General features: G+C 36.4%; 3 protein-coding genes across 4 annotated transcripts; 1 reads left to right on the forward strand and 2 right to left on the reverse strand.

Annotated features, from left to right (window-relative positions):
• Positions 1–4,628: 4,628 nt before the first annotated feature.
• Positions 4,629–9,931, reverse strand: LOC121975633 (ferrochelatase-1, chloroplastic-like). Of its 2 annotated transcripts, none has more exons than XM_042527395.1 (11): positions 9,661–9,931; positions 9,169–9,275; positions 8,921–8,988; positions 8,651–8,835; positions 7,888–8,031; positions 7,589–7,690; positions 7,086–7,189; positions 6,872–6,998; positions 6,394–6,546; positions 6,109–6,209; positions 4,629–5,177 (listed from the first exon to the last, which is right to left on the reverse strand). In XM_042527395.1, the coding sequence occupies exons 2-11, from the start codon at positions 9,243–9,245 to the stop codon at positions 4,859–4,861; spliced, it is 1,380 nt and encodes a 459-aa protein (XP_042383329.1). In that variant the 5' UTR covers positions 9,246–9,275; positions 9,661–9,931; the 3' UTR covers positions 4,629–4,858. The 2 variants fall into 2 exon arrangements, with proteins under 2 accessions (XP_042383329.1, XP_042383328.1); XM_042527394.1 differs by having other exon boundaries at positions 8,921–8,994; positions 9,661–9,928.
• Positions 9,810–11,206, forward strand: LOC121978422. The gene is made up of 3 exons (XM_042530770.1): positions 9,810–9,956; positions 10,157–10,548; positions 10,658–11,206. Exons 1-3 carry the CDS (start codon positions 9,810–9,812, stop codon positions 10,893–10,895), a joined length of 777 nt encoding a protein of 258 aa, XP_042386704.1. The 3' UTR covers positions 10,896–11,206.
• A 2,947-nt stretch (positions 11,207–14,153) lies between these two features.
• Positions 14,154–18,468, reverse strand: LOC121975634 (putative aminoacrylate hydrolase RutD). Its single transcript, XM_042527396.1, has 11 exons — positions 18,274–18,468; positions 17,799–18,042; positions 17,073–17,155; positions 16,835–16,935; positions 15,879–15,974; positions 15,720–15,773; positions 15,475–15,623; positions 15,263–15,380; positions 15,001–15,088; positions 14,716–14,919; positions 14,154–14,575 (listed from the first exon to the last, which is right to left on the reverse strand). The coding sequence occupies exons 1-10, from the start codon at positions 18,359–18,361 to the stop codon at positions 14,717–14,719; spliced, it is 1,224 nt and encodes a 407-aa protein (XP_042383330.1). The 5' UTR covers positions 18,362–18,468; the 3' UTR covers positions 14,154–14,575; position 14,716.
• Positions 18,469–19,161: the final 693 nt, after the last annotated feature.

Here is a 19,161-nt window from a genome sequence, read left to right on the forward strand (position 1 = left end):
GATGCAAAAAATGGTTTTTATGACTTACTGGATAAAATTATAGAGGTAGCATATCCTGGCCCAGAAATACGAGTTATTCTATTCAAGTGTCGCTGGTTTTACCCTATCAGAGGGATGAAGGTGCATCCACGATATAATTTGGTTGAAATAAATCATAAGAAATTGAATAAAAAATATGAACCATTTGTGTTGACACAGCAAGCAATTCAAGTATTTTATGCTTCATATCCTAATTTGAAACGTGACAAAATTGATTGGTGGGCTGTTTGTAAAACGAAGGCACAGAAAAAAAAATTGAGGAACATTGGGAGGACATTGCTTATCAACAAGAGAAAGTTACTAATACATTTCATATAGAAGAATATATTATTCCAACGTTACAAGATCTCACCGAAATAGCGATAAACGTAGATACAACTGAAATTGATGATGAGGAGGAGGAGGAAGAGGAGGAGGAGGACAATGAAGACTTTGAGTTTTTATAATGAGTAAGTTTTGTTATCTTAATATAATAAATTTATGATATTTTCAATTTGCAATTCCCAAAACTCATAACTCAATTAGTTTATTTGTCTCAATTATATACAAAACTGTTTCATTTTTAAATTTATATATCTTATCTGTTAATACTCTGTATTTTTTTTTAGATAATTAGAAGTTATATCTTATCGTCTTCTTAAGGGTTCGTGGATTCACTTTTTTCTTAGGAAATATGGTAAGTTTTTTTGTTTCATATTATTTATTATGAAACAAATTTGTATTAAAATTTTCCTATGTTTGAATTTTCATAATCTCTTTCGACGAGGTGGTTGCATACGGAGAGCTCAGCATACAACACCTACAGATACTGTATCTATGCCTCCACCTAATCAGGCAGACACTGCAGGACCGTCACATACACCTTCAACAATACCTTCCTGTGCACCATCGTCTTCCCCTTCCCCTTCGGCTGTACTTTCGACGATCGAGTCTCTAGTAGCCTCTTCCATTCCTTCCCGACATTCGATTGTTAAGAGACAAGACACTCGAGAGTCTATAGCCCCTTGTGGAGATTCGTAAGTAAATTTAAAATATTTTATTTTTTCAACTTCCATAATTATTTAACATGTTTTTTTTGTAAATTATAATAGGTTTGATAATTCTGTCCATGTTATTCATGAGATTAATCGTGAATAACCAGAGGGGACTCGATGAGTTATACTAGCATTCTAGCACCGACTAGAGAGTTATGGTGGAGTGGATTTAGGGTATATCTCATTTATTTTATATCTTAAATGAAAGTAAATATATAAATAATTATTATTTTTTCTATTACAGCGATCATTCACTTGGGACATGAGCGATGAGATGGAAATAAGAAGAATTTTCATGAAAAAAATGTGACGATCACATTCGCCAAGTACTCAATCATGCGAAGTCAAAGGGGAAAAAACCACCATTCATCACCGAGGAAAACTAGATAAGGATTACCAATTATTGGGAAACTGAAAGTTTAAAACAAAAAGTCATTAGAATAAAACAAATCAATCTTTTAATTCTGGACACATGTCTGCTACATATGCGAAAGGATCTATCAATATTGATGAGTATAGACGTAGATTGGTATTTTTTAACACTCCTATTATTTTCTTAATCTATTTGACACTATTTAATTATCTTTAATCATCTCTTTTTAGTCCAAAGAACTAGGAAAGGAGCCTACATTTATAGAAACTTTTACCCGCACCTTTCAGAAAAAAGATAAGACTTAGAGCGGGGACAGAGCTAGAGCAATCAAGGTTTGAATAAATTTTAGATCTAAATTTATAACTTAGCTTCTATTATTAATGTACCCACTATAACTTTATAGTTTTGCATTCCTAAATTAATGTTATTATAATTATATTTTATTTTTTATTACAATACAGGAGAAATATGATGAACTAGAGGCAGCACGGAGATGTTCTAGTTCTGCTAGCACAGATATGGAAGGGTCTGAGCCATCTGTTGGTACTGATTTAAATTTATGGCTACAGGCGAGTAGAGAGTCAAAAAAAGGACGAAAGATATTTAGAATGAGTTCTTTGAGCAGAACCCATAGAGTTGGTCGTATATCTTCTTCCTCCTCACAGACCCAGCAGATGAATCATTTGACTGAAGAGGTTTCACAGTTGAAGAAGATTTTAAATGAAAGGGATGAAGAAATGAGACAAATGCGCCTAAATAAGGAATTGATTTTGTGACATTATCAGTTAATTTTTGCTCCAAGTCAGAATCCTTCTGGTGACGATGATCATGGTGATCATGATGATGGCGATGGTGGTGAATCTTAGTTAATTTATGATAAGTTTTATATTAGAATTTTTTTAGCAGGTATTGTTATAGTTTCTTTTATATTTTTATTTTACCTTGATACTTTGCATGTTATACCATGTTTTATATTTTTTATTTGTTTACTACTAATCTATGCAAATTTAGTTATATATATTTCAATACTTTTATTATGTCATAAACATTTGATACATGTATTTTTGATTACATGATCTATACATTTTTATTACGCTTAATTTAAAGTTTTTTTTCATGTATGTTTCATGCAAATAAGGATAAATGATATTTTTGTGCTATCTAATTCTTTGATATATTATAATAACCATGTATTAGGACACATTATATCCAGATATTGATAATTCATATAGTGTGCCACAAAAATTAGATAGTAGAATCATATGCATTTATTATTGAAATCCTTAGGTAAGAGAATATTTGCACTATCGAATGATCAATTGGATGAATAATTTTAAAAGCATAACATAGCATGGTGATAGGATGAGGACACAGTTGATTTAGACAAGACGTTTAACAAAAGAATATATAGGTATATAAGAAAAAAAAAATCTTAGGATTACAATAGTGGATTTTCTTATTTTTGTTGGTATGAACTGATGATATTACTGTATTAACGGTGTAAAAATCATTTTATATTAAAATTTTACAGTCCAACTATTTTACTTCCTCTATATTTATTTGGTTGACCTTTCTTGGATTTCTTGCTTCTTCTAAGTATGAAACTCCATTATTTATGTTGAAGTTCACTTTGATCGTCTAATGGTTAGTGGGTTTTGTGCAAAGTTGATGCTCACATTGAAAAGATGAAAAAAAAGGAATTGGGATAATTGAAGCAAACTTATTTCTCACTTTGGTTGATTTATTTACCCCTCTCTGATCTTTAAGAGAATGACCAAGATTTCCTTGTAGCCTATAGGAACCATAAGGAAATTTAAAGAATGAGAAAAGCAAAAAATAAAGGCAAGGGGGCATGCCATTAAAAATTTAGTTGCATAAGTTTTAGATGTCTTATTTTAATATGATAACATTGATATGTTTTTAGATATTTTTTTGGTTATAAATGTTAGTTATTATTCATTTGTAGTTTGACGTAGGAAAAGAAGAACGAAGAACGGAAGAAGGTGCACGAAGCTCCCGAAACATGACGATTAGTATTTTATTTTATGCTTTAGATGCTTTGAAGTATTTGTTATTTGGATTTTGAGTTGTCGAACCAAACTAGTTCTTGTTCTGATGTGTAAATATGATGTGTGTTGAGTTGACATATTTGAATGTTGAGATGGGATGTGTAGTTTTTGTTATTTTTTGGATGTATAATTTTATTTGTTTGGATGTGTATAAATATGATGTGTGTTGAAGTTTGACTAATATATTTTAAATTTGGATATGGGGACAATAAGAGATTTATAGATCATATTATATAATAATGTATTTGATATATAAATAGGATAAAGAAAATAAAAATGTAGAAATTTTTTTATTTTTTTTATTTTGGAATAAAATTTAAGAAGAATTAGGGTTCGTCTCATTTTCTCAAATTTGAGACGAATTTGAATTCCTAAACCCCACTTACCACCTCACCTCAGCTATGCCTCGTGGTGGCGGTTCATGGCGGGTTTATTTCCAACTCGGACCGATGCATACATCTAGAACGTTCGTTTTTGGTCGTCTAATTGGATCGCACGGTTTGTAAGAGTTTGATCATTTAGATTTTGGTCCTTATAGTGACTTAAAAAGACCACAGCCCTTTCCCTATATCCTGTAGGCACAGTCGGGTCGGTTCTGATTTCAGGAAAAACTCATTCTCTTTTATTTTATTTTTAATTTAGTATCCAACTCTGCAAATAGCCTAATTCACCGACCTAATTTCATGAAAAATTTTCATCAATTATCAAAATGAGTCGTATTTTATTAGGGCATACAAAAGTACAATTCATCCAAAAAATGCATTGGATTTCAAGCTGTTTGTTGTGGTCATTGGAATTGTTTAGGATTTGCATTTGCAAGTTATGTAGTTATTATATTTGTTAAACTCAAGCCCCTCTTTAGATTTTCCACCCATTCAAACAGATATGAGACAAATATGAAGTATGGATAAAAGACGCTATATTTATAACAATATGGAGAAAAAAATACATTCTATTGTATTTCTTGATAAGAAGATGTAATAATTTTGATCTAAATATTTTAAATTTGATAAAAAAAAAAATACAACTTTAATCCCAACAAATAGTATCCAACATTATTTTGAAGCACAATCATAGCTCAACGAAGGTATCTGATCACATGATCACAGTGACTGATGTAGAAAATCATTTTGATGTAGATACTAAATTTTGTGAGCTCTGACAGGTATAGAATCATATCGAGTTGTGTTTCGAGTTCAAGGTACATGAATCTAATGCTAGACTTTATGCATCCTAATAATATTTGAGGACGATCAAACCATGTGCTTTGAAGCCATCATTTTCAGTGACGACTTGGGGGGTTCAACAGAATCCTTAGTGTATATTTGGCCAAAAATGGTGCATTAGAAGAGGGAATTCCTAAATGCAGAAAGCACCCTAGGAGACAACAACAAAAAAAGTGCAAAGAATGAGCCAAAAAGAAAGCTGATCGCATATTGCAGAGGATCTATCTCAGTCTCAGTTGGAGCGGAACTACTCTTTGCATCCAAGATTGAAGCAGAAGGAAGAGCTTCAACAACAGCATCTGCAAGATCAGAGATGAAGGAAGAGGTGCAACCCAGAGCTGGCACTCTGCCCCAGTTCTCAATGCCTGATTCGAGAGCTAAGTGTTTGTACTCCATGTCAATCTCTTCAAGAGTTTCAATATGCTCACTGACAAAGCTGTAAAGAGGGAAGAGCAGGATATCAATATCATTCACCAGGGCAATCACCAAATATACAAACTAGTTAAACATCCTTTTTCCAACATAACCTAATTTTTCCCTTTAAATTACCGTGTAAAAGTTGCTACTGCATGTAGCCGGCCTTTTCGACTATCTAAAGTAATATGTGTGCTATATTAGGATGGAGATATATAATTAGTTAAGAAACTAAAATAGCAGCACCCTATGGGGTAGGATACAGTTTTCATAGTGTTACTATACGACAAGTACCTAGCCAACACTTGGATCTTTCTTTACCCAAACTTTTATTGATTCACAATAACATTACAACTTCACTTATGGTTATTACAAAAATTTTGGATATCAATAGGACCTTCCTAGATGGTTATCTTAATATGGCTGATTTAACCTCCTTTTCTAATAGTTTTGCTGCTGCTCTACCTCATTATCCACCATTTCATATTTCCTATTATACTTTTTTCATGCATATATTATAACTTACTATGATCCGGCAGATCAAATTCTCAGATAAATCTAAAAAAAAATTGAGAAATTTCTTCTAATACATATGTTATATAACAAGTGGGTCTTTTATCCATAGCTGAGCTTGAGGTCTTAATTTCTTTTTCAATTATTCTCCTATCAAGTTTAGCTTCACTGAAAAAAAAAAATCAGTTTCCATCAAATTCTAATTTTTTAAGTCAATTGTGGCATACAAGCATATAAAGCACATACAAGCATGGGCTACAAAAACCTGATGTGTGACATGATCAAAGAAATACTTCCTACAAATTTAGGTGATGAATTAAAGCAGGATATGATTCTTCGCAAGGAACTGCAACTGATTGGCCTAAAACTTTGTATAATCATACAACAATTCAGCTTAATCTGGAAAAGATTTGATGACGAGGTTAGACAGAACAAGTTACCTTATAGGGATTGCAAGAAGGCTCTTTACACCTTTCTGACCAAGCTCGACAATGACCTCATCGGTATACGGTTTTAACCACTGAACAGGACCAACTCGACTCTGCAATGGGTAAAAAAATACATAAACAAATAACAACCAAACAGAAAAATCTCTAACAAACCATGATATGGTAAATGACATGAATATTCCTTTAAAATATATTATAAACATACATAATAGCACCACTAATAATTGGAAAACAACTTGTTGTTTGAATGTTGAAAAGATAGATAAGTTACTAAACCTGATAAGCTAGAGTGTGTGTATTGTTGATTCCTCGTGATTTTAATTCGGCCATGATCAAGGTGATACAATCCTCCATCTGATCCCTGTATGGATCACCTGCATCCTTGACATAACTGAGTGGAACTCCATGTGCACTGAAGAATATCATGACCTGCAATATAGCCTATTTCATCAGGCCACTAAACCAACTGGCAAAAATATGGAAAACCAACTACATTAACTACCACAATGGTGTATTTCATCCTGATTTTTCTATTGACTCTGCCAGATTTTAAATGCCTAAACCAAAAGTTTAACATCTTAAGTACCATAACCTGACAACCTCACTGATCTGAAAATGTGGGACCAAAGAATGGATAAGAAAAGAAAAGCTCACAAACCATGATTAGCAAGCAAAGAAAAGCTCTCATCGTGCATAAATGTGGCATTAATTAATAAAGTGGAGAAAGGTAATTCAACATTAATCAAACAATTACCTCTTCAGGCTTAGTAAACTTCTGGAGTTCAATTTCTGTCAATTCAGACATTGACTTGATGTAACCTTCACGTTGATACCATGATTCGATAATAGATATTGGTAGTCTTGAAAAATAATCATCTTCCCTACAATATGTCATGTCACAGTAAGCAAACAAGAACCAAGCTTAGGCAACAGATAACATTTAACTAAGAATCAAGAGGAGTATCCACCTGATAATGCTCTGTAGTACGCGGATGCTAGAGCCACTAGTAGATATGGAGAACTGAGGGTAAAGAGGAAGTACAACAAGCTTTGTTATCCTGTCCTTGTTTATCTGTCATCAGATAGGTGACTAATAAGAATATAACTTAGCTGGAGAATTTGGAGAATAACAACTCAAGCAAGAACTTGCAGGTAACAGTGTAGTTACCATTGCTATGAGTATGATTAATCAAATAGCAGATAATCACTTTGAGATCAAACCAAATATACTGTAGCATTTGCATAATGTGTAGTAATTCTCCTATCAGTGTAAATTTGCATAACTAACAGTATGAAAAAGCATGAAAATTGCCACTGAATGGAGAAATAAGGAAGGCTTTGCTCCTAAGAGTGATGTAAACATGATACATAGCTTCAGGATTCAACAATCAAAGGCATCACAAAAGCAATTAATAGATAATGAGAAACACACAAGACAGTTGCAGAGCTTAGAGCATACAAATGAAGTTACCTGATGAAGAGCTTCCTCAGTAAAAGGCTTCCAGTATCTCATGCCAACGTACACATTGGCATTCAGATTCTTGTCCTTGAGAGCCAATTTTAGTGCTTCTGCCTGAATGTTTTTTATTTAAATTCAATTATGTCAACCACAGGAAAATTTTCCAAAATGACAAATGAGAGAGACAGGTTGAGATTCAAAATAAAATTCTGCCAAAATTTTAGCTCAGATATCTATTCTTCGAGGAAAAAATGATTCACATGTAAAATTCCTTTTAGTAAGAAATAGCTGCAAGAGAACAGATTAGGGACCTGCTCATCAGTTATCCTCCTTAAAGGAGACCCGCCACCAATAGCTGCATAACCCTCCTTACTTTTTGGAGCTCTGACAACTGAAATCAGCTTGGCCAGAGGTCGTTGGAGAAACCGAAATAACCTAGGAAGTCGTATTATATCCTAAAACAAAACCATGAGAAAAACAAAACATCTTAGGTAAAGCAACTAGTAAAATAAGAAAAGACCAAACTCAAGAATTTGTTTTATATAACATGAAGAAGGTGTGCACTAAAGTTCTTGCATGCATAAGAGGATAGAATATAGCATATAAACATTTGATTTATCCCATGCATTTTTTGACATCATGTCCATATTTAGTAATTGAACAATCTGAGCTAATGTTTCTGATGGTGCAACAACTATGTAGTTATTGCTGCATGCCCTCCAACTAAAATACTATCAGTGATAGCCTCAATCAAGGGGAAAAAAGCCACTATAGCTGCTTCACTCTCCAGAACTCTCTTTTTAAGTCTTATTCTTTGTGCTCGATGTCCTTGTGTATTGCCAAACTTATCATGACAGTATAGAACAGAGTTTCAAATGCTTCTACCCAGAAGCGGTGGCTTAAATAAACAATTTAAGAATCTGATTAGCAATAAGCAGCAGATTAAAGGAAGCAACAAACACTGCATTGGCAAAATCCGAACAAGTAAGCACACAAGGACATGGATGAGATGACAATATCTGTTATTCACCTCTATAACATAACAAAAGTTGGCGCTTGAGCAGAATAACTTACTGGATCAGCAAATAAATTATACAGGAATGGTTGAACATCATTAAGAGTCTCTGGACCACCAAGGTTCAACAGTAACACACCGACCTTTTCTTCAGCAGTACTTGAAGCAATTTTAGGGAAATTCAGATCATGAAGATATGCCTCAGTGGAACATTTTATACTTCCGGCATGGTTGTGCTTCTTGACTGGAATATGAATAGATTGAGAAAAAATTCCACTTGATGACATCAGATATAAGACTAAATAAGGCAAATGAACTTGATGGCCTACCAATTTTCTGAAGACCATAGTTAGGGAAATTAGAAGTGAACTTGGCACATGATAACGAAGTACTTCCCCTGAGCCTTGACATGAAACAAAATTTACCTCTTAGCACATCTATAAGGATGTAGTGAGAATCGTGGGCAAAGAACAATGAGGTAAATAACAACCATGAAATAATTTTATAACTAAAAAGAGGAATCCGCTTGAAAAATATAAGGTAGGAAACATTCAAGGAGAGGAAAAGTAACGCTCACAAATGTTTAGAAACACTGCTCCGATTCCTAAGTTCTAGGAGGTTGGTTTGAGCAACCGCAGAATTCACAGCTTCCATACGTCAAGCGCAGATCAATCAAAATTCCGTCTGATGAGCAAGAAAAAAATAGGGAAAAAAGGATTAAGATCTATTAACAATCATAATCTATCATATCAAAACTGTAAAATAAAATAAAGCACCAAAACAAATGCAACTCCATGTGGTTCTCATATATATGTGTAGGATCAAATAAATAGAACGGATCATCTGTGAACAAATCAGATTTTTTCCGCAGAAATCAATCTTAGTTCCAAGTCAACTCGCCGTGTCCGAACCAACAAATATGCATCTAATTGATGGAAAATCTAATTATGATTCCAGCAACAATATTGCATCAGTACTAAACTTTACAAATACCGAAGTAGATCCAGAGACATCTAAAAAAAACAGAGCTTTCGGAGAAGATGGCGAGGAAAGGTGGAAGAAGGCGTACCTTTCAATCGATCAAAACTCCAAAAACCTCAGATCGAATAGGGTTAGCAGTGGATCGCTGGATCGGAGACCGGAGGAGAGCGAGAAGGGAGCGACTAGCGAGTAGGCGAACCGCACCGAGAGAGGTGCCTGGAAAGGTAACGGGAGAAGATGCGTGGTTGCTTCGTTGCGGTCAAATTAGGCGACCGGAAACTCGCCTTCTCTCCCGTTACATCATGGCCACCAAATCGCCAACCAAACCGGCTAACAAAGCGAAGAGGGTCAAAGGGAAGATGCAGGGACCCGCTTGTTGGATTGGTAGCTAGACGTGGGTCCAACATTTGTTTCCTCCGGTCCTTTATCTGGGGGCGGATCTTCTGGTCCCAAAATCCCTGGTCCGCCCCTGGTCCGCATAATTGATATAAAACTCCCTCACGTGTCAAACACGTGCCACGTTCCAACGCCCAAAGCCAAACGCCCTAGTCTCGCGATTTCCTTCTCCAGCGTCGAAGCCCTAGCCTCCTCCGCAGCCAAAGCCCTCGTCGCCTGCGGCCTCCCTCCGAAGCCGTCTCCCTCCCGCTACCTCCCTCCAGCGCCGCCTCCCTTCCTCCGACCTCCAGCGCCGCCTCCCTCCCTCCCACCTGGCAATAACGCCTCCCTTCCTCCGACCTCCAGCGCCGCCTCCTCCCAGCGTCGGGGACCTCCAGCGCCGCCCTCGCGATTTCCTGTGGCCTCCCGTCCTCCACCTCCTGCCGATTCCTGTGATTTCGTATGTTGCAGGTTTGGGCTTCAGGTTTTTCTGCTGCTCTTCTCAAAAAGCAACAAAGGGCAATGCAAGACCGGGGCTAAACTTGGTGGACTCTGAAAATCTATGTGCCGGTCCCAAACCGGCAGTCACCGAGGGCGCCTTGTTAGTTGTCTTGGAGAAGTTCTTCAAAGTCGTCTTGAAAACCTCATTCATCGACTGTTTTTCCCCAGACAGTTATAACTGAAATCTATCTTGTGAAAACCTCTTGTAGGAGGCTGACTGATGTCTTGGAGCTACTGACTTCAGAGCAACCGAAGTGCCCTCACTTGTACATATACAGCTCGGCTGACCAAGTTATTCCGGCTAAGTCAGTCGAGTCGTTCATAGAAAGACAAAGGAGAGCTGGTCATGAGGTCAGAGCAGAGCATGTGATTTCTTGTCATCACCTCACGTGGATCACTTCAGAAACCACCGAGCTCTTTATGATACTCAACTTGCTAGCTTTCTAGATGACTGTTCTTTGCAACAAAAACTCATGTTGCAAAGACACTTCATGAATTTGCTTCGAGACCTGCCACACTTTGCTTTACAGAGCTAATGAAGTAAGAAAATTAATGCTACATATATCATTTGGAATACTGGATTTGTCCAATTCTGAATTTGTACTCAGCTGGCAAATTTCCTGTGGCTGGTTTTTTTTTTTTAGCTGTTTGGTTGGACAATTCGTTCAATTTCACCAGAAAACAAATAACTGATAATTTGTATCACTTCTGTATTTTTAAGCTACTAAATTCTCTAGCAATCCATAAATTCTGTCTTATGATATATCTTTGGAATTGATACTTGAAAGACATTCTAGATTTACAGAGCTCATGAAGTAAGAAAATTAATGCTACACATATCATTTGCAAACGTTCAAATCAGATAAAATGTGGAATGTCAATGTCTTGGTTAGTTTAATTACAAAAATGTTGCAATAAGCAATAAGATATATTAAATTATGAGCAATGTCTTAGTTTACATTTTGGATAAACTTATTTTTGCGACTGGAATTCATATATATTTTTTTTCAAAAAATAAAATAAAAATAAGAAAGCATAATGTGAGAAATATATGAGAAGCTGACACTTTCCAAGAGGCGGCGTTGGAGGGAGAGCAGATCTCCTGGTCCGCAAATTGTGGACCAGGGGATGGTCCACTACATGTGGACCTTTGATTTGAATAAACCCCACTTATTTAAAGATGGGGTCCATTCAAATCAAAGGTCCAGATCAGTGGACCATCCCCTGGTCCGCAATTTGCGGACCAGGAGATCCCTGCTGCGTTGGAGGTCGGCAGGAGGTGGAGGACGGGAGGCCGCAAGAAATCGCGAGGGCGGCGCTGGAGGTCCCCGACGCTGGGAGGAGGCGGCGCTGGAGGTGGGAGGGAGGGAGGCGGCGCTGGAGGTCGGAGGAAGGGAGGCGGCGCTGGAGGGAGGTAGCGGGAGGGAGATGGCTTCGGAGGGAGGCCGCAGGCGACGAGGGCTTTGGCTGCGGAGGAGGCTAGGGCTTCGACACTTCGACGCTGGAGAAGGAAATCGCGAGACTAGGGCGTTTGGCTTTGGGCGTTGGAACGTGGCACGTGTTTGACACGTGAGGGAGTTTTATACCAATTATACTGACCAGGGATTTTGGGACTAGAAGATCCACCTCCCCTTTATCTTGGCAATCAACAGCGAGGTGAACTTCCAGACTGTAGGCGAGGAGCCCACCGAAGTTCTGCGGAGAGTTATAGCTTTGACCAGATAAATGAAATGTTTTCATATCACTCCTAGCATTTTTACAAAGTTTTATCAAACCCTTATAATTTTAAAATAATATCGCTTTATAGTTTTTAAGCGCATGAACATTAGCATGAGCATTTTTATTTTTTTGATACCTTAAATGTATATAAAAAAAATCATAACTATAGAGATCAATAGTGTTCATGACAAATCATCGTATCAAAATATATCCTCAATGATAAACATGATTTTACGTACTTGACTCATTATCCAACTGATCCTCACTATAGAAATTATTATTTCTAACCCTTCATGTAAGATTTATCAAAGCAGAGATAACAAGATGTTTTACTTTGGTTAATAAATATTCTTCCACATTGACCTTGAGATGAATTAACAGAAATATTAAGGGACAAATATAATCATCTTTTACTAACTTGGTCAATAAATGTTCACCACGGAAATAACAATTAAATACTTGTAACATCCTTCTGTAAGTAGACATCTCTTATTCTATATGTAGTCAATTTATGATCTTCTTCCATTGAGTCACAATTGAGGCACCCAAAGAATATTTACTATTGTGTTTTCAACGTTTGTCTAAAGAAAGTGCATTGTTTATTCTTTAGATAATCTTATCTATCCTGATGAAAAGATGTCTCTGTGTCAACATCCATAATATAACTACTACATGTCTGTTGAATATACAACGTCTACACTATCCACACCCAAAGCTTCTTAGAAATCATTCCGTCATCCTTCGTGTAGCATCTACCAATGACCCAAATGTTAAAAATATAAGATCTCATATATAAAGTGACCGCTTGATTAGCATTATCATTATTTACCTCAGTTAGTGAATGACATGATATATATCTAACTCTAAAATTCGATTAAGACTCAAATATTTATCACATTATTAATTCTTAGATGAAGCAAAATTATTACACATTAAAAATGGATAAAATAGTCACATAATTAATTAACATCCACAATATAAAATCTATTTTAGATGTTAATATGTTATCTGGTTCAATTTTTCTGTGTGTGTGATGACTAGAGGCCGGGCATTTTTCCCAAACAGCAAATCTAATCTCATCAATTGGAATGTCAGTGAAGTAAATTTACATGAAAATTTTAAACAATATTTTTATTTAATAAACTTTTAAAAACTAAGCCTTCGGAAAAAGAAAGCTCAGTTTGTGTTGAACTAGATTTTTTTTTTTTTTTACGAAAGACTAAATTCCAAAATGTGTTTCCATTTAACACCTACAAACAAACTCCTCTGCGTCGAAACAGGGAGACCAGATCTCTTAGATAAATTAGGGGATCAATCATATGTAATTACGATTAGATCATGATCATGATCTAGTTACAATGGGTTATGATCCTTTCTGAGTGCACTGTCCCCATTAAATTATAATTTGGATCGGAACGGATAAATATCCAGGTTGCCAGACGCTAAGCGAGGGACGACCTCCGGCTGTCCGATCCGATCCAAATTATAATCTAGTGGAGACACTCCTAATCCACTATTTTTTGTTGGTCCAGGAGATCTGCTCCCCGAAACAGGGAAGTCGGCTACCAGAATATCACGCGGAGGGACAAAAAGCCTATCATGGGGTCGAGATGTCCATCGCGAAGCAGTTCGTGCTGTAGATGCTGTAGACCTTGAAAAGGTATAATTGTCTCCACGCTGCCTGAAATCATATCTCTATTACCGGGTATCTTGCCACTGACGAAGGATGAGCGATATGATATTTTTACTCCAATATCTCTATTTCCCAAACAGTAAAAAAAAATGTTTGTCATGGCTATACTGTCAACTGTTTTGGGGATCTTTCATCAGTCGAGGTTTTGTTTTCTTTTACATTGTCACTCGTCAAAATTTGATTGTTTTAACGTTTCCAAGTCCTCACTCATGCTCCTTTGCTGCACATTAAGATTCCCTTCCAGCATATTTTGCAATCGAAATCTGATGTCAACAGTTGCAATGACAAAATGATACACAAAGCTAAAATATGCATCTTCTCATTAAAAACTGTAGAGCATTTTTCAAAGCTATTCCTTGTGAATATCCGATACAGGGTCAAGAAGCAGCATATCCAAATCAAGTGAAAACTGATTTGTTTTTATCCTTGATGGACGGATCACATCTCTTCCTCAAGAACAAAAAAGGAAGAGGAAGCATGACGCAGAAAAAGATAGATGACACAGCGACAGATGCCCCTTTGAATGAGCAAGCAGTGTGGTTATTCAATTAACTCACATTCCGGTGATGAGCGACACAAGGTCAGTGGTTCTCTGCTTCTTATTCTTTGAGCAGGTGGAACTTTTTACACATTGTTAAGGATATCACTAGATCAGAATATACAAATTGTTGGTTGCCATTCCTATTGTAAAGGCGATTGGCTTATCTTAACATTCCTGCAAAATAGATCTAATTACTATCAGTGGATATAGCTTCTAATTGGCTATGCATAATGTTTGCTTGTTTCATACTCATTAGACCTACAGGCCAATTAGTGTGGTCGCCATATGTAAAATTTAAGCAATTGCAGATTTACCTCAGGAATCCAAAGCTGCGACTCTGACTGGCTTCAGTATGTTGAAGGAGTTTTTCATGTTTTCACATGCCATGATAAAAGATCCAAAGAAATAAATGCAGCTTAGTGGTAGCTTTCCTAGTAGGTTGAACATTATTAGAAGAGGACTGACTCCATGATTGTTCCTCTTTGCAAGCGGCATCTGTTCTCCCACCACAAGCCAACCTATTGAGACAGAAGCCAATTATTGAATGAGAATTCCGATTCGAGTACTGATATTGGTACTGAAATCATGCTGGTGTTTACCTGATTGTTTTACTGCAAAGCTTGACCACTCCTCTGGTTTCAACTTCAACTTTGAAGCCTTTATCAAGTCCATGAGAGCACCATTAATCTGATTATTTACGATTGATTTTATCACTTAATCGGCATTGGGCATATGAAACAGTAGGATAGCTTCTAGGAAATAACCAAAAAAACATATGATTTCTTTTTCTTTTCCTGGAAGATAGCTTTTATCCTAGAGCTAAAATAACACTCGTTGTGCATCTCAATGTAGAGTCTATACCTCATCTGGCCTCTCATGGTTCACTAGATGTCCGCCGCGAAGTTCTACCATTTTTGCAACAGGATGCAACTTCTCCGCAAGCCTCCTTGCATGTTCCAACTGTGCGATAATGTCACACCTATCAAATGTCGCATTATGAAGTGGTTTAGTTTTGGTGTGTGGAGAATGGAGACATTAGGAACGCCAGAAGCAAGTAAAAGTTATTTGCCAACCTTCCATGGATGACAGAAACAAGAAAACCCGAGGTATGAATGGTGCGTAGCTCGTTAGATGTTAAACTGTGTGTCCAGCATGCATTGGATTGGCCTTCAAAACCGATTGCAGATTGCATTCCCTTCGATGATAATGTTTTAACATATTCCTAAGTTTCCACGAAAAAGATAAAACTTTTCCTTAGTAGAAGTTTAGGCACACAACATATTTGAGTCCAAGGTTAAGTATCAACAATTCTACTCACTTGATAAAGAATGTTTCTCCTTTTGCATGATCCAACATATTGATCTAGATATTCCTGCACATAATCAAGAAGCAATTACATTGAATCCTCACATAATTTCACAAAGCTAATATAAATAATAAGTATAATAATAACCATCACATCCCCTGTTTGGCTGACCTTAGTGTAATGCGTTTCTAAATCCACACTAGCTCTTTCTTCTGGGGTCTTTGCTCTTAAGAAGCGAAACGCCAAGGACAGTGTTTGCAGATCAATCTGCAAAAAGTGAATGAATTAGAACAATAAACATATTGGAAAACTTAGTTATTTTTGTAAGACTAAATTTTTACAGGAGTGGAAACAACTACTAACAACGAATAGATAAAAGAATTCTTGAAGAAATATTTTTGCTATTTTTTTCCCGAAGGAAAGGCAAGTAGTAGAATTTCCTTTATCCTGGAGGGAAATTTGAAAATTTTATTAAAAGAAAGGAAAAAATCAATTCGCTTTTCTGATTAATTTTAAATTCAATTGCTATTGCCTTTTCATCCAAATTGGTTGAAATTAGATTTGGGCGAGAGAATGTGTTGGTGTTTCCTTTAGCTTCCTCGTCTACTAAATAGAGGAAAAGTAAATATATGGAAGATTATATCACACTTTTTACTCTAATAAATTTAACCTTTTCAATTATTAAATTTATTGAGCTTTTTTTAGTTGACATTACATATCAAGCTCTTCAAACTAATTAATCATGCGGATGATCAGCCTAGCTATACGGAAATTTATCATCAACCATTAGGATAAATCGAAAAGTACTCATATAAACTCATCCAAACGACTAACATTCTTAGACCTGTTTATCACTATTGATTGAGCATCTTTAAACATACTGATACAGTGATACTATCCCAATTTATTTTCTCTCAGTTTATTAGGTAAGTTACATCTAATTACTATTTTTTATTTGCTCCTCCCGACACATGATCTTAACATTTTTAGCTTGCCATATGAATTTTCTTTTCCGAATCATTTTCCAGTTGTAAGAGTCTGCTAAGAGGAAAGGAAACCGATCCAGAAAGTCACTACCTCCAATAATATTGTTTTACTTCATCACCAAGTTAATCTCATAAATGTACCTTGGGGAAACATTCATAGCCACCTCCTGTTACACTGAGCAACGCCAAGGAGCAAATCCTCTCAGGGGCCATGGCTGCCAATTTGCATGCAATCATCGCTCCTGCAAAATAATCATCACACGACGTTATATAAACGAAAACAGAATGAAAAATGAAGAACAGACCGAGTCAGATTTGATCATTGACTTGTCATTTCTGATTAGTCAAATAATTTGTATAGAGGCAAAGTCATGCGTACCCATCGAGTGACCAAACACATGAGCTTTTTCCCAGCCTAAGTGATCCAACAGAGCCAGAGCATCTTTGGCCATGATCGTTGTTCTGTAAAGAGGTTGGACAGCAGATGAGTTGGTTTCCCAATGCAACGAATGAATAATCTATCTGAAGAGAACCTACATTTAAGTTTCTTTTGCTCCAATAGTGCATTGGAAGTTGGAATGATTGACCAACTAGAAGAAAATTAAATGAGTTTTCATTGACAAAATAGAATTGAGCAATGCCAAATTGTCCACTCAATGGAAGGAAATAGACTAAACAAACAACCCAAATTCACGAAAAATAAAGAAGGAAAAAAGAGTTTTTGACATTTCGGAGCTGAAAATTTTACATCTTAAGGAAACGCTTTCTGCCATCCAATCGACATCGACTATAAACAGTATATTCACAAGAAAAAAAAGGGGGAAATGGGTGTTCCTAACTTTTGTTTCTCTTCTGAATTCAAATTCACAAAAAGGGTGCCTATTAACTTTTTCCCCACAAAATCCATCGGCCGACCATAAAGAATAAGTTCGCAAAAAATGGCGATTGCTTCGAATCCCCGCAAGAACTTACGAAAAGGAAGGAATTTTCGCATTTGGGAACTGAAACTTTTCCATCAATGCAATACCCATGATCTAATGCAAAACTCATCCCAACCGGATCGACATCAGCAATAAATTCAGCAGAAAAAGAAAGGGGAAATTACGTGTAGTCGGATTTTGTGGTTGGCACGGAGCTCCTCCCCGCCCCGCGGTTATCGAAGCAGCACACCTCGATCCCGCCCTCTTCCTCCTCCTCCTGCCGCTTCTGATCGGCCACATCAGATCGCCTTCCTCCAGCCTCCTCTGCCCCAGGCGACGCGGCTTCCTCTTCCTCCTCCTCCCTGGGCTTCAAATCCCCAATCAATCCCTTTATCTGCGGCCTCCAAGAATCATGGGTTCCGGCCAATCCTACACCAAACCCATCAACAAAACACTAAAAATTTAACTCCGAGCTCAAAACCCCCATCCCCACCAAAACAACACTGGGGGAAAATAAAAACAAAAGGAAATACCGACGATGAGGAGCACCAAATACCCCTAATTTCTCCAGAAGGTAAAAGAAGACAAAATCATCACATCGAGCAAACAAATAAAAAAAAATAATAAAAAAAAAAAAAAGAGGGAGAGAGAGACAAATACCGATGATGCAGAGCACTTTGGTGCTCCCATGGCCATATCTCCTGTAGAACAGTCGGATCCCATTGCCGCTCAGCTCACAATAAGGCATCTTCAACAGAATGAAAAAGAAGAAAAACGTTTCCCAAATTGGAACGAGGAACCAAACTTTACCACCCAAACAAATGTTTGAATTCGGATGAGATGCAAAGCAAATGAGTAGATGGAACGATGGAGACGGGGAGCAGGTATATATAGGGAGACGAACGGAGGGGCAGCGGATGGAAAAAAGGGTGGACGCGTGGACGTGGATGGATTGGTGTTGGAGCCACGTCATCCGGATGTCTTTGGAACGGAGAATAGGAGGAGTACAGGTCCATAATCAAAATAGACTGTATATTATGATTAGTTTATTATCTGTTTTTTAAATAAGGAAATAAAATAATTGTCGGCGAAATAATTAATTATCTGGCTGAGATTTTATAACGATTATGGTTAAAGGGTGTGATGGTCGGTGGTGGACCCTTTCAACTTCAAGTCAGCCAAAGCAGTTTTAAAAATAATAATAATAAAAATAAAAATAAAATAATAATAATAAAAAGGTAGCCTATTCATACCTGCCGCTTTGACTGAACGATCGAAAAAACTTATGCTTTGGGATGAAACTGGCGAAGGTTTATTAACGGAAGGAGAAGAGATCTAAAGTATTCATATTTTTTAAAAAAAAAAATAGAAAAATTTTATTAATAAAATATGTGTTATTATTTGGAAGAAAAGTAAAGATAACAAAAATTAAATACATAAAATTATAAAAAAAATATTTTTATTAAATATTTAAATATTCAATAACATAGTGTATCTTATATTTATTTATTAATTAAGATTTACGTGTTCAATTAATTATAGTTCATT

The sequence above is a fragment of the Zingiber officinale genome, chromosome 4B (assembly GCF_018446385.1).
Source record: "Zingiber officinale cultivar Zhangliang chromosome 4B, Zo_v1.1, whole genome shotgun sequence".
NCBI lineage: Eukaryota > Viridiplantae > Streptophyta > Magnoliopsida > Zingiberales > Zingiberaceae > Zingiber > Zingiber officinale.